The sequence below is a fragment of the Camellia sinensis genome, chromosome 14, assembly GCF_055761805.1.
Source record: "Camellia sinensis isolate YWXY chromosome 14, ASM5576180v1, whole genome shotgun sequence".
NCBI classification, from domain to species: Eukaryota; Viridiplantae; Streptophyta; class Magnoliopsida; order Ericales; family Theaceae; genus Camellia; species Camellia sinensis.
Window position 1 is genome coordinate 18,699,803 of NC_138974.1, and position 21,919 is coordinate 18,721,721.

Here is a 21,919-nt window from a genome sequence, read left to right on the forward strand (position 1 = left end):
AGAGGAGAGGATGACGGCAGCCGCTGGAAGGGTGGCTCTGCAAAGGGAGCTGGACGAGGAGAGGGCGAAGGCGGCGTCTGAAAAGGCGGCCTACCCTGATCTATGCGTCGCAGCAGTGGAGCAGTATAAAGGGTCCTCCGAATTTCAAATGGAGGTGGATGCTGCTGTCGCCAGGAGTCTGGCTGGTCAAGAGCCTGGGGGGTTGGGCCCGTCAAGGAAGACTGCTGGAGGTAGGACAGAATCAGAGGTGATTGAAAGCTTCCAGCAGTCCGACTGCTATAAGCATGAAATGGCCGAGTACTGGGACAGTGGTTGGAAAATGTTCAAGCGTAGAGCTGAGGAGCTGTTTCCAGACTTGGACCTGAGTAGTGTGACAATCGGCGAAGATGATGTGGCCCAGACCCCCCTGGACGAAGGCGTTGAAGAAGAGGATTTAGCGTCCAGCGAGGAAGAGTAGCCAAGAAGAAGAAGAGCTGGGCGTGTTCTGTGGGGTTTGGTTAAGTGTATACATTGTAATTTTTGTGCATTGTTTGTTTTTTTTTTTTTTTTTACATTGTAATTCTATGAGTGAATGAATAAATACGTGAAGAGTTTGGTTAAGATGAATTTGTGTACGAATGTTATTTTGTGTCTGTTGGCAGCTGACTATTTGTGCAGCAAAAGTGAATAAAAACCTTGTGCGGTAAAAATGAGTAAGAAATTTTGTGCAGTAAAAGTCCACAAATGAGGGTAAAGGGTAAGTTACAAGTAGTAGCTAGACAGTTAAGTGTAAATTTGAAAGTGAATGTGAAAAAGGTAAGTGTTATGAGGAGGTTTCAAAACGGACGAGTGAGAGTGTAAACATGAAGGTAAGAGTAAGTAAGTGTTGTGGGGAAGTTTAAAAATGTGACCAAGTGTGAAAAGATGTAGCCTTGTTTGGTTTTGGAGTGCTTGGTCGAGTGTTCAGTCTAGCTGGGGCTTTGAAGTGCTTGGTCTGGCCGAGGCTCTGACGTGCTCGGTCTGGCCGAGGCTTTGAGTGCTCGGTCTGGCCGAGGACCGAGGCTTTGAAGTGGTCGGACTGGCCGAGGCTTTGAAGTGCTCGGACTGGCCGAGGCTTTGAGGTGCTCGGACTGGCCGAGGCTTTGAAGTGCTCGGACTGGCCGAGGCTTTGAGTGCTCGGACTGGCCGAGGCTTTGAGGTGCTCGGACTGGCCGAGGCTTTGAAGTGCTCGGACTGGCCGAGGCTTTGAGTGCTCGGTCTGGCCGAGGCTTTGAGTGTTCGGTCTGGCCGAGGCTTTGAAGTGCTGAGGTTGGCCGAGGTTGTGAAGTTTTGAGTTGCTGGGATCGTCATACAAACATTTGAATTATGACAGTGTAGATCTGCAATCGGAATTTGCTTTATATATAAAGAAAAGGGGAATTCAACAATATTGGTAATATAAAAATATGAACTTATTGATAGTAACGCTTCAGATGTTCTGCATTCCAGGGATGGGGCAGGTCTCGGCCTTCCATGTCTTGGAGTCGGTAAGTGCCTGGTCGTGGTCGGGCTTTGACGATGTAGGGGCCCTCCCATTTGGCTGCTAGTTTGCCCTCGGCTGGATTCTTTGTGGCGAGAGTCACTTCTCGTAAGACAAGATCCCCGACGGAGAATTCCCGAGGTCGGACTCGGCGGTTGTAGTGTGTTCTCATTTTCTGCTGGTAAGAAGCCAATCTGACAGCAGCGGTTTCTCTGAGCTCTTCGATTAGATCGAGGTGTGTTCGATGGAGCTCTTCGGCTGAGGCCAGATCCGGGTGTAAAACCCTAGGAGTGGGGAGGCCGACCTCTACCGGGATAACCGCCTCAGCGCCATATGTTAAACGAAAAGGGGTTTCGCCGGTGGGGGTGCGAGCAGTGGTTCGGTAAGCCCAGAGTACATTGGGCAGTTCCTCGGCCCAAAGGCCTTTAGCAGCTTCGAGCTTGGTTTTGATGATTTTGAGAAGGGAACGGTTGGTGACTTCAACTTGGCCGTTTGCCTGGGGGTGACCGGGGGAGGAGAAGCACGGTTGGATCTGGAGATCTGCACAAAATTTTCTGTACTTCGCGTTATCGAATTGTTTGCCATTGTCAGAGATGATGGCTTGAGGGATGCCAAATCGGCAAATGATCGATTGCCAGATAAACCTGGTTGTGTTCCGCTCGGTGATTGTGGCAAGGGGTTCAGCTTCGACCCACTTGGTGAAGTAATCGATGGCAACGATTGCGAATTTGGTCTGACCTCGACCGGTGGGAAATGGACCGACCAGGTCAATCCCCCATTTGGCAAACGGGTAAGGACTGCAGAGTGTGATTAACTCTGTAGGAGGAGCATGAGGGATGTTGGCGAAGCGTTGGCATTTGTCGCATTTGAGCACGAAATCAGTCGTATCCTGACTGAGCGTTGGCCAAAAATACCCAGTACGGAGTACCTTCTGGGCAAGGGACCTGCCTCCTGAGTGATTGCCACAAATCCCCTCATGGATTTCCTGCATTACGTAAGTTGCTTGCGCTGGATTGAGGCAGCGTAGGTATGGCCGGGAGAAACCGCGTTTGTACAATATGTCGTCGATGATGACGTAATTGGACGCTCGGGATCGGACTTTGGAAGCCTGCTGCTGGTCCTCTGGGAGTGCTCCTGTGGTCAGGAATAGGAGGATGTCGGATGCCCATGGGATAGGTTCATTTTGAATGTGTTGTATAGCTTGTAGACTCGGTGAAACGGCCGGGTGGTGTAGGTATTCTATGCGGACGTCATGGCTGAGAGTAGGATGGTCAGCTGAAGCCAGCTGAGCCATTTCGTCTGCTTTGGAGTTGTCTGCCCGAGGAATATGTTTGATGTGGAAGGTATTGAAGAGGCGAGCAAGAGGGAGTGCCAGGTCTCTGTAGGCTCGCATCGTATCGTCCTTGGCGTCAAAATCCCCCGTCATTTGACCGACGACGAGTTGGGAGTCGCTGAAGACTCGGAGGTGGCTGACCCCTATGTCCTTGGCGAGGCGGAGTCCTGCTAATAATGCCTCATATTCGGCTTCATTGTTGCTTGCTTCAAACAGGAAACGGAGGGCACATTTGAAGTGACCGCCTTCAGGAGAGGTGAGGATGATGCCGGCACCGCTTCCTTCTCTTCGGGACGACCCATCGACATTGAGGGTCCAGGAATGAGGGTCTTCTGGCTCTGTTAGAGTTGGTAAGGGCGGGGGTGTGGTGGTCGGGGTCGGTTTAGTGAATTCCATGATGAAATCAGCTATAGCTTGCCCTTTGATTGCTGTCCGAGGTCGGTAAGAGATGTCAAACTGGCTGAGTTCTACTGACCACTGCATCAATCTGCCTGAGAGTTCCGGTTGCTGCATGACCTTCTTCAGGGGCTGGTCGGTGAGGACCACTATGGAGTGGGCTTGGAAGTATGGGCGGAGTCGTCTAGAGGCAATGACCAAGGCCAGGGATAGTTTTTCCAGCAAGGGGTAGTTCTGTTCCGCGCCCCTGAGAGCTCGGCTAATGTAATAGACCGGTCGTTGGACTGAGCCATCTTCTCGGAGGAGAGCCGCACTGACTGCGGTTTCTGATACTGCTAGGTAGAGAAAGAGAGGCTCTCCCGTGATTGCTTGAGAGAGAAGGGGGGGGTTAGCCATGCATTGCTTTAACTGTTGGAAGGCCTCTTCGGACTCAGCTGTCCATTCAAAGGTCTGCCGAAGGACTTTGAAGAAGGGCAAGCACTTATCTGTCGCGCGGGATATGAAGCGGTTAAGGGCTGCCACTCGGCCGGTGAGCCTCTGAACTTCTTTGACCGTCCGAGGTGACTGCATCTCGACCAAGGCTTTGATCTTCTCAGGGTTAGCTTCGATGCCGCGTTGGCTGACCATAAAGCCCAAAAATTTGCCAGATCCTACACCGAACGTGCACTTCTCTGGGTTGAGCTTCATCTGGTACTTACGCAGGGTGGTGAAGGTTTCTCGTAAATCAGTGAGGTGGTCGGAGGAGTATTTGCTTTTGACTAGCATGTCGTCGACGTAGACTTCCATATTCCGGCCTATTTGGTGATGGAAGATGGTGTTAACCAGCCGCTGATAAGTGGCCCCAGCATTCTTCAATCCGAACGGCATTACCCGATAATGGTAAGTACCGCGGTCGGTAATAAATGATGTGTGCTCCTGGTCGGATGTGTGCATTAGGATTTGGTTGTACCCAGAGAAGGCATCCATGAAGCTGAGCATTTGATGACCGGCGGTGGCGTCGACCAACAGATCTATGCGAGGGAGGGGGTAACTGTCTTTAGGACATGCTCGGTTCAAGTCCGAGTAGTCGACACAAAGCCGCCATTTGCCATTGTGTTTTCGGACGAGGACCACATTGGACAACCACCTAGGATAGTCCACATTTCTGATGAATTGGGCCTCGAGGAGCTTGTTAACTTCGGCGGCTATGAGGGTGTTGCGCTCCGGATGGAAGATGCGCTGTTTCTGGCGGTGGGGTCGAAAATGGGGTTCGATGCTAAGGCGATGGGTTATGAAGGAGGGGTCGATGCCTGGCATGTCAGAATGAGTCCAGGCGAATACATCTCTGTGCTCGGTTAAGAGGGCAGTAAGGTCGGCCTTGGCTTGAGCGGGTAATTGGCTGCCGATCTTGGCGGTTCTGATTGAATTGGTGGGATCAATGTTGACTTCAACAAGTTCCTCTACAGGTTCACCTCTGACCAGCTCGTCCTCGTCTCGGACGTCAAGCCCTTCGATGATCATGGCCTCTTTTAGCTTGACTTCTTTGAGTGAGGCGACATAACACTCCCTGGCTGTGGTTTGTTCGCCTTTGACGGTTCCGACGCCGAGGTCGGTGGGAAATTTCATGGCCAGATGGTATGTGGAAGTGATGGCTTGGAAGGTATTTAGGGCTGTGCGGCCAAGGATGATGTTGTAAGCGGAGGGGCAGTCGACCACGAGGAAGGTGAGCAGCTTAGTGGTCTGCCGCGGGTGCTCACCGATGGTGATAGGCAGATCGATGGAGCCGATGGAGGTCACTCGGTCTCCGGTGAAGCCGACCAGAGGGGTTTGGAGAGGGGACAGGCTCTCTTCCCCAACCTTGAGTTGGCGGAAGCAATTGAGGAAGATGATGTCCGAAGAGCTGCCGTTGTCTATGAGGACTCGTCTGACTTTGTAGTTGGAGAGGATGGCGGAAATGACAAGGGGGTCATCGTGTGGGTAACGGACTCCGGCACAGTCGGTATCAGTGAAGGTGATGGGTTCGATCCATTGTTTTGACTGTTTGGGAGGTCGGTCCACCGTCATTACTGCTTTGTCTGAGCCTTGTCTGATTTTTCTGAGTTCTGCCTTCTGGGCGGAGCGGGATGGCCCCCCGCAAGCAAGGCCTCCTGAAATGACTCTAATTTCGCCGACTGGTGGGGGGGGATTGCCCGGAGGTCGAGGCTGTGGTGGGGGGCGATCGCGGCCTTCGTTTGGTGGGTCTGGATTGCGGGGCGGTGTGCGTCGGCGATTGTTCCTGGGATGGTCAGTTCTTTGTCGCTGTGGGGGACGGGGGTCTGTGAATCGGCTGAGACGGCCCTGGCGGATGAAGGTCTCGATCTGGTCTTTGAGGTTAATGCACTCGTCGGTGGTATGGCCATGGTCTTGGTGGAAACGGCAGTATTTGGACTGATCTTTCCGGGTGGAAGGGCTTCGGGACGGTAGGGGCCATTTGAGGGGGTAATCCCGCTGGATCTGGTTTAGGACGTGATCCATAGGGGAGTTGAGAGGGGTGTACCGCTCGAACCGACCGGGCGGTCGGGTCGGAATCGATCGGTCAGTTCGGGGGGGGTGGTCATTATACTGGGCGGTTCTGGGCTCGGAGTCTTTCCTCTTCTCTCTGGGAGTCGGATTTTTAGGGGTTGGCTCTTGTCGAGCGGCCAGGGAATCTTCAGCATTCATGTATTTCTGAGCTTTGGATAGTAGGGTTGCCATGGTGGTTGGGGGGTTTTTGGAGAGGGAGAAGAGGAAGTCAGACGACCGCAGGCCGGCCATAAAGGCGGTGAGGATGACCTTGTCGTCATTTTCTGCTACTTGAAGGGCTTCGGTATTGAAACGGGTGACAAAGCTGCGGAGCGACTCCCCCTCCGTCTGACGAATGTTAAGGAGCTGGGTGGCCGGGCGCCTCTGACGCTGGGCTCCAATAAAATGGCTCAGGAAGGAGTCACTGAGGTGTTGAAAGGCGGAGACGGACTCCGCTGGTAGCTGGCTAAACCACAGCCGAGCTGATCCCTTTAGTGTCACTGGAAAAGCTCGGCACATGATCTCATCAGGAAAGGCATGGAGGACCATGAGGGTGCGGTAGGTTTCCAGATGGTCGACTGGGTCCGTCGTGCCATCGAAGGAGTCAATGGTAGGCATCTTGAATTTGGCAGGCAATGGTTTGTCGCGGATGGAGGCAACAAAAGGTGAGTTGGCGGTGGCCGAGGGCTTGTGCTGGATGTTCTGCATGACCCCTTGTAGTTGGAGTTTCATAGCTCGGATTTCAGCGTCCCAGAGGGGGGTGGTGTCGCCATGGTCGGCCAATGGAGGCTGGACGCTGCTAGCTTCCCCCTCAGGGGTCAGTACTGCAACCGGCGGGCGTGGAGGTGGTATGTTTTCATGTTGGGGAGGAAGGTGCTGCGAACCTTCTGGGTTAGGTGGAGGGGGCTGTGGAGCGGGATGGTCTGGGGCTGTTCCTTGGTTGGGGGGAACGTTTGGAGGTGGAACGGGGGGGTTTCTTTGGAGTAACGCATTGATCAGGGCCTGGTTTTGCTCGGCCATGCGGTTAATGCTGTTGGTGAGCTCGATGATGTATTGTGGTGGATTGATTGGGTGGGAGGGGTCTGTTTGGTGGCCGGAGGCATTGTGGTGAGAAGCCATGGACCTAGTCGTGACCATGCACCTAGATGGGCAAAAAGGAGAGGTGATAGTGAGAAGGGAGGGCTCCGGCGGTAGTGAACACAACTACCGCGCGAATAAACCAGTAACTTCCCACAGACGGCGCCAACTGATGATGTAATTGATTCCCGGGTGGATGGGTCGGACCGGCCCAGGTTCTCCAGACTCCGGCTCAGGAAGGCTGGCTCCGTCAGATGACCTGCAAGCAAGTTCAGGGGGGGAACGGGGTAGTCCCCCAGTGAACCCTCCGGTGCAAGAATTAGAAGAGCAGAGTATGAAAAGACTGTATATCGAGAGATCAAGAGAGAGAGAGCAACCTAACCTCCTTTTTTTTCTCTTATCCTTGCTTATATCCTTTGGTCATCATTTTTCCTGTCTCTTGTGACGTGCTTTTTCCGCCGAAAGCCTGTGCCATAGCTCATCTTGTTTAGGGTGATGGAGGCTCTGTTCCGGCGGGGAGTGCTGTTGTAATAAATGCTGTGATGGGTTGCATTAATGGTGATGTGTTGTGATAATAACTCTGCAGATCTTTGTCTGCTGATGTGGCCCGTGCCCCACCTGCCGTGTGCCTAAATGCCGTTGGCCCTTCATGTCTAGGTGGCCTCCAGCTGTTCTGGGCCTTGTCACCCAAGCAACCGGGTTGTGCCATTGGCCCCAAGCACTGGGTTCGGGGTGGTTTACCGTGGGCCGTGTGCCTTGTGGGCCTATCCATGTCAATAATAATTTTTTTTTTTTTTTTAAGAATTTCATAGTCAACATGGATCTTATTTGATAAATCTTGATAAGAGATTCTAAAAATACTAATTTTATTAAAAACCGACATCTAAATCAAAAGTTATAATATTTTAAAGTTTAATATTTTGGTAATAGTGGTATGTGTTGGACTTTTCAAGAAAAACTTTTTGCACTTGTCCTTAAAGTATTAAAGTTTTATTATGAGGGAGCTTTGACCAAATCCCCCCTAAAACAATTTAATCCATTTTAATATATTTTCAGTTAAGTGGTAGTCAGCAAATGCACTTACTATAAGATCAAATAACACATGCCTTCCCTATTTAGAAATTTATTTATACACATACATAAAATGAACGTGAAACATTGGCAGGATTAATTTCAATAAACAAGAAGAAAGGGTCCACAAAGTAGACTAAACTCTTTAATACTTGGAATTATTTACTAGGATAGTTCCATGAATCAGTGTTAGGAACCAGTGTACATACCTTGCTAGGCTGATGCAACATTTTGATGCGTCTAGCCTCTTGAACCTCCTTCATCAATTCTTCCAAATCCTAAATATTTAACACAAAATGTCGAAGTTGGGAAATAAAGACATTAGCATAACATAAAGTAGTTTCCCAAACAAAAGCCCCTAATGAGAATAAAAGTTTAGATTGTTTGTGCAATTTTCTTCTCTACCAAAGTAGAATACAAATATTCTATTGGATTGCAGCAACTTCTTTATTTGCAACATTTTTAATTGAAAATAACTTCTAGCAAATTATGTTACAAAAACAAAAACAACACCCAAATTGTACACATTAATGTGTGTTTGAGAGGGGAAAGATTGGGTACACACCTAACCTTTGGCATAGTGCACAAAGTGGCTGCCCGGAGACTTGAACCCATAACCTCAAGGTTCTAGCAAATTATGATGCGAAAAAAAAAAATATATATATATATATATATTTGTATGATGCCCAATTATGTAGCAACTCACATTGGTGTGAGTGATTCATGATATTCAACAAATATCTTCCTTTCAGCTCCTTTGACTAGGAGGAGGAGGAGGAAGAAGAAAAGGATAAGGAGAAGGACGCAAAAGAGAAGGAGAAAAAGAATGAGAAAAAGAAGAAGAAGAAACCCAAAATGGACGGAAGAAAGGAAGAAAATACATCCAAAAAGAAGGAAGGAAGAAAAGAAAACAAAGAGGGCTTCCTCTACAACTGATTACCACAAAGTTAGTGTGATTGATCTTCTCCTAAAATTGTCTTTCTGAAAGTTTCCCTAAGCGATAAAATTTCCAAGCAAATCATTCAGAAAAACACAGCTTAGGCAATATATATAGCCACATCAAAATGCATGATTCGGTGTAATCTTTGAACAATAAGTTCAAGTAAGTCATATTTACCTGTTTCCCTGAAGCGCGGGACATATGTTCTTGTTCCTGAAGCGCCACTTCCACTCTTTGAACTGCCGCCCTGGCATTCTCAATTTCTGCCCTAGCAAAAGCTCTTTCTTCATCAACATGTTTCTTAGCATCTTCTGAAGCCTACAGATGTATTCAGAAAGAAACAAAGGACAAGTTTCATGTGTATTAAAAGTTTTGTATGGGGGGAAATAAAAATAAAAATCAGAAGAGAAGAGACCAATAGAACATAAAAACAATGAATTAAATTGAGTTGCAGAATAAGAGTAATTAAAGATAAAATGTAATCACAGTAACAACAATGAATGAAGAGTAATTAAAGAAGAAACTATTAAGTAGAACCTTGAATACCAAGCAGAAGGAAGGTTAACATGAAATCTAGATCATTTTGCATGAAACAATTTGCGTTCTTTACTCTTAGCAAACAAGATAGGATAATGTTGCATTGTCATAGAAATGTGGAATGTATGCATCATTAGAGTTTAGCACTAACAAAAAGAGGATGAGGGAAGAGACTTCTTTTTGTCTAGTTGGTGTTGTATGTGTTGCAAAGATGAGGAATCATTTATTTTGTCACAATGAAGTGGTGAAGAGAGTTACAGAATTTACTTTTGTATATTTTTGGAGCTACCTAGGTCATGTCTGCAATGTTTTGAATGTTTTACTAGTCATGGGTAGGGGGTGCTCATCAAGAAGAGTCGTAAAGGTTGGAAGGCAATGCATGTGATATGTATGGCAGGAAAAGAATAGGCACACCTTTGAAGAGAGATAAAGTTGTCAGTACATAGATTAAAGTCCATGTTGGCACAGTTTTCATTTTTGGCTTAAAGAAAATTTTTATGTATTGTCTTTTGCTCTTGTCGACTTTTTTGGAGAGCTTTCTTTTGAAGCCCCTTAGACTACACTATATACATTCAATGTACATGGGCTATGCTTCTGCGTCTTTTCAATATAATTAATTTACTTAACAAAAAAAAAAAAGATAAGGCATACCAATAATGAACATGTACCCTTATTTAATACCAAATGATAGACATACAAATAAAATAAATTTATTTAATTTTCTTTAAGCCCTACCCTGATTTATGAATCTTATCTTCCTTTTTCAAGCAAGAATCATAATAATGAACAGAACAATGCACATAGACAGTCCATAATGTGTGAAGTGCCCAAAAAGAACATGAAAGAGCATGCTGTAAAAAGATAGTATCGCCAGTTATTCTTACCACTGAACATGAACCAAAAGAAGCAAGAAAACATTCTAATATATTGCTAGAACATACTTTTGCTTGATTCTACACATATTATATGATTTATACATAGACACACTAAGAAGCACGGACATGGACCCGTGACACAACATGAAAAATTTCAAAAAATGTAGAACACGAAACGTAGGGGACACTTGCAAAATATGTAATTTATATGTTATATATAAAGATAAATTATTATATCATAAATGTTAATATTTAAATCAAATATAATAATTTTTAAAGTTTAAAAAAGAATATAAATTTACATTATTTCTATTTTATCATTGAATTTCAAGCTATTTTATTCAAACTTGTATTGTTTCATGTGTGTCTAAGTGAAGTGTCCGATGAGTGTCGTGTCATGTCGGTGTCTGACACGTTGTCAAAAACGACATTTTATCTTCTTAGAAGTGTCTATTCTTTTTAGTAGACACATTAGCTTATGCTTTCCCTATTTTGAAATAATGTGGATGCTTTTTACAGCTGGAGCACATGCATCCCAATGTCCCAAAAGTAAAAGTTTTATAGATCTATTCTTTTGCACAGCCATAAACCAACACCCAACTTTTCCATTTTACCTGCTTAAGAAAATTGGCGAGTCTTTTCACTTCTGCCTTCTCTTGAATTAGCTCTCCTTCCCTATGAGTCAACTGAACTGCTAAAGCTTCAACCTGGAGGATATAGCCAGAATTACAGCATACTAACTTAGAGAGAAAATAGCAATATTAGAGACAATAATAAACTCAAACCTTGATTATATTATCCTACAGCATGCTCACTTAGAGAGAGCATAACAATATTAGTGACAATCATAAACTCAAACCTTGATTATATTACCCTCCAGCATGCTCACTTAGAGAGGGAGAGAGAGAGAGAGAGAGAGTATAGCAATATTAGAGATAATCATAAACTCAAACCTTGATCATATTATCCTAGCAGCCATTTTTAATGAAAAGTTATGATATGGAGACAAAATTGCAAATTTCATAATCCCACATAAGGAAAATAATCAGTACTTTTTCAATTACTGTATCAAAACTACTAGAAAAGAAAAGGAAACAAACAAGAAAATGGCCATAACAGAGTAAAAGGGCTAAGAAAAAAATATATCCCAGCAAACCATCTAATGATTCAAAAGGTTTTGGCTTTTAGCTAATCCAACAAATGAAATAGAAGACATATCATAGAAAAAGATTATTACATATGCTATGCTCAATGAATGGATTTACCCCCATTTGGAGGAAGGTGGATTTTGCTAAGAAAACCCGAGTGCCATATCCCAGAACCCAAAAAGGTACGTGAATTACATCATCTCTACGGTCATGAATGCAATAGGGATGTGTTCCTTTCAGTAAGTTATGAAAAATTAGAACCATTTTCATGTCTTGAGTTTGTTGGCCTTAATTGTAGTTGAATATTGATGTGGACCAACTTATTGTTGTAAATAGGCCTTACTTTAGCGGGTCCAAGTGTTCAGCCATCTCAACCTGAACAATGGACTGTCTAAGATGTGCATCATTTGGCTCTCCAGGGATCAAGCTAAGATGTCAAGGCCAAAGAGACTTCATCACAAGCCTAAAGCTTGGTTCAACATGTAACTTGCTCAACATTATGTCTGTATCATCTATAATATAATACTTCAAAAACAAATTAAGGACAGCACGGTGCGAAAGGTTCGAGTGCTAACAAAAGCTCTTGGGTTCAACTGCTGGCATTTCCTTAGCCTAGCCAGTTCTGCTTTCCTATGTTAGCTGAACCAATGTGATAATGACCATATCTCACGAGAACTGAGCAAACCACTTGATCATTCTTGGAAAATATCTAACTTCACTTTAAATAGCCAGGGGCATTTAGGAAAGAAAGAGTTTAAATTGACAAACTCTTATTTAGGTACGTAATCCATAAATGGATCTTATTGTTCTCCCTTGTAGACCTCATTTTGGAGTGTAAAATAAAAGCTTTCCAATCCAAAGAGAACATTGCTTCAGGAAATTTGAAAACAAACATATGTTACTACCTTTCAGTAGGTCACATCAAAGTCTCAAGAGTGGAAAACAAATCAAACTCTTGCTCTTTTGATGTGCCGTTCATTCCCTAACCCAGCGGCAAAACCAAGACTGTCATATTATAAATGCAATGGGATTTGCATCAGTGTAGAAGGAGATTTTACATTCTTTGGTTGCCTGTTTGAGCTTTCCTCCATTAATCTTTTCGGTTGTCTCCACTTTGTTAGAGGCCTTATCACCCTGTTTTCTTTTCTCTTCAATAAAATTTTAAGGTAGCTTGATGAGTTTGCCATTGCACCAGGTGTTGCACAGATTCCATTTGGTACTTTCAAGTTTTACTACAGAAGTCTTTTACTGAATTGTTTTCATTGCAAAGAACCATATTGGATGCTTATAATACTTTGCAAGTAAATCAGTCAAAAAGTTGAATGGCATGCAATGTTCACAAAGAACTGAATACTTTAGTAAGATTGAAGGGTACTATTTTCTTACACAAAAAAAAATTGAAGGGTAATAACTTTTTTACTCTCAAAAAACTTGTATAGTCAAATGCAATAGCAGTATTGTTTTACATGTGAAGTCATTCAATGATCAACTTTTCTATGGAACAAAGAAAGGAAGAAAGTGGAAAAAGAACTAACCATAGCAATAGCTTCTTCTACATCATCCTTATTTTTACCAGCCACACGGCCTCTTAAGGCTTCCAGTGCATCTCTAAGCTTCTTTAGAAGTACATGTTTCTCCAAAGAAGCAGCATCCCTGAGTCTAGCCTGTATTAGATGAATGAAAAGCATTTAAAACCACAAAAAACGGTCTTACATTATTACTGAAACTAAATGTGATCAAGTTTTTAACCCAAGCTTAGAAGTTATCAAACCAAAGAAGCATCAATGGTTGACCCCTCAAAATGTTAAAATTTGGTTCCACCTCTCATTAATGCTTCATTTGTTGGCTGAAAACTAGTAAGGGGAAAAAAAAAGTACGAAGATATATTTCAAATACCCATGTTATTTGGCAAGTGCTCAAATAGTCATACTTTTTTCAAACTTTTTTTATTTGTAATGATTTTTTTTTTATTCTTTTATTTTTCAAGTGCTATTTAGAAGGATCTAAAAACTAGAAAAGTCAAAAAACTAAAAAATTCACTAAAGTAAAAATAATAATAATAATTCAAACCCCACTAATCTTTTCCAATAACAAAAAGTAACTTTTTTAGTAGGGTAAATTAAATTTTTCACCCTCCAACTTTCATTTGAATTTCACATTAGTCCCTCATTTTCTAATTGTAAGAATTGAATTCTCACACTTGAAAACCTATTTGATATACCAGTTTCCATAGATGCACGAACAAAACCACGCGACGAAACTTAAAAATAAACCCAAAAAGTTGGCAAAGCGAAACCTCATCAGACAACTTAGCTGCTGCAGCCAAACCCCTCTCAAATTTACTGGCAAGGTCGCGAACAGAGAGACGTTTCTGCTGTTCCAGCAATTGGGCAGTTTCTCGAGCAATGACCTCCTTCATGGCTAACACTTTGGGATCCTCCACCTCCACAATCTGGTTGTTAGCACCAATTTTATAAGTTGGAAACCGGCTAGTAGCAAATATCACATCTGCTGAGACTGGAGGAACTGCCTCCTTTTTCATTGAATCAGCAAAATCACGGCCTACCCTCGTCATGATACGAAATTTAATTTCTGTCACCAACAAAAGCAGAAAAATAACCCACCATTCATGATGAGAACTGTCATAAATTTATTTACAAAATTTTAAGGCTTCATTTGGCAGAGGCTTAAAAGCCAACTTTTATTGGCTAAAAAAGTCCATTTTGCTATAAATAAATAAATTTAACTCCGGCCTCGTTTGGAAACAGGCTAATTTAGTAACTTTTTGGCTATTTGGCTAAAATATGAGCTAAAAAAAACTAGTATGTTTGGGATGACTTTTTGGCTTTTTACGAAAAGATGTGCAAAAAGTAGAGAGAAAAGAGAATTTTTGACTTTTTGGTATTAGTTGTTAGCTTTTTGGCTAATTTAGTAACTTTTTGACTTTTTGACTAAAAAGGAAAGTTCATGCCTCATTTGACAAGCCCATTTCTCATCAAAAAGCTTACTTTAAGCTGTTCTAAAAAGCCACTAGAAAAGCCAAAAAAGCTAGAAATGTGTCCCAAAAAAAAAAACAAGATTTTTAGCATTATTTTTTTGTAAACTTATTTTAAGCCAATAAACTAGCGTTTTACCTAACAGCCAAAGAAAGCCTAAGTTACCAAAACAAACTAATTTCCAGTATTGGTCAATGCTTACCAACCCAAATTACTAATAATTGAGCAACTAATCTGAAAATTGAAATTGAACAACTATGTCTATCAACAAACAAAGAGACCCCTAAAGGCAAGAAATAATTTTTCAGAGTAATTGACATGCTTAATCAAATGATCAATTAATACAATGAACGAAACATAATGATCATAGATACACAGAGAGGAATATTGAAAATCAACAAACATGAAAATTGAAGAGAACAAAAATAAATAAAAAATCACTATGCTGAATGATCAGAGCAGTGGTTCAAAACTAAATGCTAAAGAAGAAGGAAAAAAAAACCCCAAACCCAAACCGTGAAAATACAAGGTATTGAAAGAAAGAAAGAAAGAACCAAAGATAGAAATGAGAGAAAAAAATGAAAACAAAAAGGGTAAGACTGTACTCACAGATCACGTAATTAAGTACTAACAGACGAGATGAACAATGGCGAAGTTTGGTCTCGGTTGCAGGCAGACTTGAATGATGTTTTCTATAGAGAGAGAGAAGAGAGAGAGAGATTCTGAATAAATAGAGAGATAAAAGAAGGGGAAAGAGAATGGAGGTGTTTGGGTTGGGTTGGCTTGGCTTGGTTTTACTTTTTAAAAGCAAAAGAAGGGCGAAGAAAAAGCCGCCTTAACGAAAACACACACTACTCTCGCTTTTGTCTATCTCTGTGTTAAATGTTAGTGACGTCGTTTTGTTGGGTACGCGTTTTGGGGTTAACAACAAAATCCTTAAAAATTCCGTGAAGTTGGCCCGCGTGGGGTCCGTGTGTACTTCATTTTCATCACTTTTTTAAACCTTATTGGAGGTAAACAACCAAATGGCCATAAATTGTGTCCTAATTTTGACCAAAATTCATTAAGCAATTAAAACAAATTAAATGATCATTATGATAACTCATAATAACAACAACAAAAATATATAAAAAAATAAAAGTATTTTTTGATAAAAAAAAATTTAAGTATTTTATTCTACTTAATTCATATTTTTTTTTAATATTTCATTAAGTCATGTTTAATATAATATAACTAGAAGGTTATTTAGGATGATTTAAATAAGCGTATTTTTGAATTTTTATAAATATGGATTAAATTTGAATTGGGTTTGAAGTGATAGGTTAGAGAAGTGATGTGGCTTAAACAAGATGATGTGACTTAAATAGGATAGTAGCTTTTTGACTTTTTTTCAAATATGCCAAACCAGCCCTAAATCATCCTTTCTAATTTTTTACACATGTTTCTATTTTAAAACTAATACATTAGAATAGTCTCTCATCTTATGGAGAAAATATCTCTCTCTCATTTTAAAAAGGAAATCTTTCACAAATTCCATGGAGACAATTTCTCCCTTATTTTAAGGAGAAAATCTTTCCTCATTCCATGGAGAAAATCTCAAATTATGAATTTTGAATATTTTTATAATTTGAAAATTTTAAAAATAACGCAACAAAAAATCTAAATAAAAATCAAAATAAAATGTGAATATTCACAATAAATAACAAACATACAACTAACTTTTGAAAAAATAAAACACATATTAAAGTACAATGTGAATATTTACAATAAATTACAAACATATAACTAACCTTTGAAAAAATAAAATTCATATTAAAATACAATTTCATAATTTATAATTAACATACAACTAGCTTTCAAAAAAATAATTTATACCAATGTAAACATTACACAGCAATGTGAAAACATAAAACAAAATTGAGAGTGAAAATCGATTATTTCAATTGTTCAATGATAATAAAAATTATTGTTCAACTAACAAGCATGGAAACAAAAATAACAAACATACAATTAACTTTCAAAAAAATAAAACTTATACTAAAATACAACGTGAATGTTCACAATTTATAATTAATATACAACTAGTTTAAAAAAAAATAAACTAATACCAATGTGAATATTCACGCTGCAATGTAAAAACATAAAATAAAATTTAAAAAAGTGAAAATCGACTATTTCAATTGTTCAATGGTAACAAAAATAATTGTCCAATCAACAAACATAGTAAAAAAATAAAAATATATAATTAACTTTCGAAAAAATTTCAAAAAAAAACTCATACCAAAATACAATGTGAATGTTCACAGTTTACAATTAACATACAACTAATCTTAGAAAAACTAAATTCATACCAATGTGACATTCACACTATAACATGAAACAAAATTGAAAAAACAAAATGACCATTCCAATTGTTTAATGGTAACAAAAAATTATTGTTCAAACAACAAGTATAATAACAAATCACCAATAATATGTAAATATTCACATCTTACAAAATATATAATTATGTCCATATCTATATTTCAACACTTATTTCTCAGACTTTCAAACAATGTGAAATATGAACATTCACACTGATTGACAACACATACACAAAAAAAAAAGAAAGAAACAATGGCAACAATAGAGTTAGAAATCTAAAAAAAAACTCAATCACTCTAAAACACAAAAACAAAAAAAATATCACCCACATCCTCATCTTCATCATCATCTTTAGCATTATCACTATCATTAACAACCCATGTAATTTCACCATTCCACCAATTCAGATTAAACCAAACCCACCTTTGAAGAATATGTTTGTAACAAAATTGACTATAGAGCTTCGACTTACAACAATGGAGAAACATCGAGTTTCGAACACAGAACAACATTGGACGAATACAAAACTTTGAACACAAAGTGACAATGGAGGAACACAAAGTTTCATTGCAGTAATGGAGGAACATAATATTATTTCACCACCATATGTAAACTAGAGTTTAAACCCTACCAAATAGAGAGTTTCAAAACCCTAGCACAATGAAACAATATCACAAATGTGAATGAAATTGATAAAAAAGAAAAATGTGAATAATTGTAACTACCAAATAAATGTAGTAACAAAAAGAAAATGTATATATCTTTTTTCTATGTAATACATATCTATTGGCACCATAAATAAATAATTTTATTATTAGTTATTATCTATAATTGCAGAACATGTGGCACTTTCCTACTCATTTGGAGGTTATGAGAAGTTATGAATCATTAAACACATGTGGAAAGATGATGGAGGACAAAGTGAAAATCATGGAGCATGAATTGGAGGTTAAAGGAAATTATGGAAACATAGAGATGAAGTGAAAGATCATGAAGTGTAAAGTGTAGCAGATGGAACAATATGGTAGTTATTAGGTAGTTTTTCCTACAAATATTTGCCTATAAATAGTCATTCATGGCTACATTGTAAAAGGGGTCAAACTCAAATAAAAAACAATTGATTTCTATTCTTCTTGTCATTTATATTTTATGCACTTTATTTTATGCAATTCATTTTCAAAGCATAGGAGTAGACATAATTAATTGTCATTTATATTTCACACACTTTATTTTATGCACTTCCTTTTCAAAGCATAGGAGTAGAGGTAATTAAGGCCTCGTTTGGGAACCCTCTCTTTTAGTCAAAAAGTCAAAAAGTTAGTAAATTAGCCAAAAAGCCAACAACCCATATAAAAAAGTCAAAAATTCTCTTTTCTCTCTACTTTTTGCACATCTTTTCGGAAAAAGCCAAAAAGTCATCCCAAACATACTAGTTTTTTTTTAGCTCATATTTTAGCCAAATAGCCAAAAAGTTAATAAATTAGCATGTTCCCAAAGGAGGCCTAATTATTATTTTGATTGTTCACACAATCACCCTGATTGTTCATTTAATCATCTTTTTCCGTCTTCCTCCTTCTTTTAATTTTTCTTTTCTCTACACTTAGAAATTTTAAAATCCTCTTCATTGAGGCAAAAGAACCGTCAACACAATTGCTTGATAATTTGATTGAATTTAATCTGTAAGAATTTTTTAATATTTGCTGGCACGCTCGCATTTATGATGTTTTCTTTCGTAGAAAAAATAAACCAACAATATCAAAAATAGACATAAAGGTATAATAGACCTCATGGAATAAAAGTATAAATATATGGGACTAGCTAGGTTATAATTTGAGTGGTGCTATTAGCACCTTATGAATTATTTTGGGCCCCTCATTTCTTTGGACCCCCACTTATATATTTTAAAATCATTAAAATTTATTTTCACTCCCCAAATAATACCAAAATTATCTTTGTGAAAACATTTCACCCATTAAATGCACACCCTCCACACCTCAAAAAAACCCTACTTCCAAAAAAACCCTAACAAAGCCCACAAAGAAGAAGAAGAAGAGGCAATGTGATTACTGTTTCTGCTGACTCATATACCATTGTCACAGTTGGTATGCTTTCTCTCTCTTTCTCTCGCTCTATATATATACACATAATTTCTTAAATTTCTCATAATAAATTATTCTCTTGCAAAAAAAATTTACAATAATTGGTTTAGTTTTATTAGTAAAACAGGTCCAAACATATGAATAATGTTCAGTTATTTGTTTCTAAACAAATAATAAATGTTTGATTACCGGTTCCCAAACAAATAAATAATGATCGAGCCTATGTTCCCGAATTTCAATCATATGTTCGGGAGTTCAGTCCTAAAAAAATGACAAACATATTTTATTATTTTTGCCATTTTTTTTAAGAAACTTACCCTTACAAGGTTAATCTCTTATGAGCTAAGAACAAAATCAAAGTTATGAATCTCCTCCAAGTTTTTATTATTGTACACCTCTTGTCTTATGGAGTTGTGGTTACTAGACAAACTTCTATTCATTGTCACTACTAGAGAAGTTTAGGTAATCAAATGGTTGTCACCGTTACTGCTGGAATATTACCACCAAAGGGTTTCAAGATTTTGCGGGTGGGTAGGTTTTGAAGGTAGGATTTGAAGAAGATGGATAGATGGTGATGGAGGTCGGTACTCTCATAAACCCTAATTTATGGTGTAATGGGTGTGCAATTTAATTGCGAGATGAGGTGTTCCAAAATTAATGATATCATTTGTAATAATTTTATTTGAGGTTATTATTGTAATTAAAAAAAAGTTAAAAATTGGGAATCCAAAATAATTTATAGGGTGCTAATAGCAGCACTCTATAATTTTCTTTGGTAGACTTATTGGATTAAAACACCTCTAAAATGAGATTTATTAATAAAAAATCCAAAAAAAAAACTCCACATAATTTTTACATGTTTCAACCTATTTTAAATATTTTTTAATATTAATGATAGCCCATTAGCATTTCTCCCTTTTTAGTATGAAAGTTAAATTTATAATGTAAATTTAAAATTAGTATGTTATTAGTCAAATGCAGTATAAATTTTATTCATGTTTTACATGTCTAAGTAAAATTTGAAGTCGTTTTTCTAAACATATATCACAACATTTGTAATATAATTATGTATCCGATTTTAAAGACGGACTAATATGAGGAATCAATGTCACCCTCTCTGAAGAGGCAGCCTAATTAAAGTAATCCGAGACTATAAAGGAGACACAATCTTAAGCCTTAAGTGTTGACTACCAGACCAGCCCCTTGGTGATATATGGTTGTAAGTTTATTTTGTTTCTATTTTATTTTCTAAAAAATACTGACATACTCCTATCTAGTTATTTTTACTTTTTTAATTATCTTTTTAGTTAATATGTTTAGGAAGTTATTAAAAAAAATTGTCAATATTTATTAATTTTTGAATTTTTAAAAGAAGTTGACTTTTTTTTTTTGGTGTTGCCAAACACCCTCTCTGTTTCGTTTGGTTTATAAAATTTCATTTTCTAATTTTTTTTAAAACTATAAATTAATTTGATAAGAAAAATACTTATTATTTTTTTATAATTTTACAGAATTTTAAAACAATTTAAATGCACATAATTTCAAGATCATAGGGTAATTGAAAGAATTGAATAGTTCTTATTAGCTTTCGGGATGTAAGTTGATTTTTTGATTTTTTAATTATTTTAGTCTGAGATTAAAAAATTTCATTTTAGATGGATTTTTTGACTTTTTTTATTTTTGTAAGAGAAAAAATAAAATAATTATAATTTAAATTTGATATTTTATCTTATTAATTTTTTAATTAATTTATTTATTTGAACTAAAATAGCTAAAAATAATAATGTCAAATATAGACTTAAGTCTCGTTTGGGAACAGAATATTTTAGTAACTTTTTAGTTTTTTTGGCTAAAATATGAGGTAAAAAAATTAGTATGTTTGGGGTGAACTATTTATCTTTTTACGAAAAGATATGCAAAAAGTAAAGAAAAAAGAAAATCTTTAATTTTTTAATATAAATTATAGACTTTTTAACTTTTTTAATAATTTTTTAACTTTTTAACTAAAATATCAACATGTTAAACGAGGCCTTAAAATGCCAAGTTGAAAACGACTGGCAAAAGCTATTCAAAAAGGAAAAATAAGTGGAAGCACTAATTAGTGTAATCATTAATGATGTGGTAGTGGGTCCCACCCACTGCCACAACAACACCCACTACCACAATGTTGTTATATCTGTTTTTTTAAAAAAAAAATAAATGTCACATTATTAATAATTGTTTTAAAATTTCACTTTTAATAATCTCTAACCTTGTCCATTCAAAAAGAGCTACGCGTGTTTTGAGGTTGGATGATCTCAAATTTTTGGAAGTCTTTTGTCGTACAACAAACTCCCTCTTTGTGAGTTTGACTTAAAGTTAGGATAATGTCAGGTTTAATTTTTAAATTAATATTTAGATAAAAAAATTAAAAAATATATTTGATTAATAAATTTTAAAACTTTTTTTAAAAGAGAAAATTAAAGATAAATCTAATTTAGAGAGTGTCTAAGGTATTAAGTCTAATAAATATTATTTATTCGTGAGAAATCTACCATTTGTAAAATAATTTGGTAAGAAATTTTTTTTATTAGTTTTGGATGATATTTTATTTCCAATTTTATCGCTTAATTTATTAGTTGACTTTTTCATTGACCAACTGTTCAATTTTTTTTCTACCTGTTCAAATTTTTTGTCTATCTGTTGAAATTCTTACCTTATTTTTTTTTCCTATCTGTGTAAAATTCTATTTGTTGAAATTCTTATCTTATATTTTTCTATCTGTTAAAATTTTTGTTCTAATTTTTTTATCTGTTGAAATTCAAAATTATTTTTCCTAATTTGTTTAAATTTTTGTGCCTATTTTTCTTTTTATCTGTTGAATTTTACAAGTCATTGTATATTTTTTTATCTGTTGAAATTTATTTCTGTGATTAAAATACACTAAACCTCTATTTGTTCAAAATTTGTTGCAATCATCATCATCATCATCATCGTCATCGTCAACAACATCAACAACAATAATAACACAATAAAGAAATTTGAAATATAAGAAATCTAAGAAATTTGGTTGATCATTCTTGCTT

At 38.1% G+C, this 21,919-nt stretch overlaps 1 protein-coding gene across 1 annotated transcript in view; it reads right to left on the minus strand.

Annotated features, from left to right (window-relative positions):
• Positions 1–15,303, minus strand: part of LOC114279426 (stomatal closure-related actin-binding protein 1) — a 29,820-nt gene extending 14,517 nt beyond the window's left edge. The window contains exons 1-6 of the mRNA XM_082906614.1: positions 15,001–15,303; positions 13,692–13,987; positions 12,931–13,059; positions 10,862–10,954; positions 9,013–9,153; positions 8,105–8,173 (exon numbers count right to left, since the gene is read on the minus strand). Coding sequence (XP_082762740.1) covers positions 8,105–8,173; positions 9,013–9,153; positions 10,862–10,954; positions 12,931–13,059; positions 13,692–13,970 — 711 coding nt within the window. The 5' untranslated portion in view covers positions 13,971–13,987; positions 15,001–15,303. The remainder of the gene's footprint in view (positions 1–8,104; positions 8,174–9,012; positions 9,154–10,861; positions 10,955–12,930; positions 13,060–13,691; positions 13,988–15,000) is intronic.
• Positions 15,304–21,919: the final 6,616 nt, after the last annotated feature.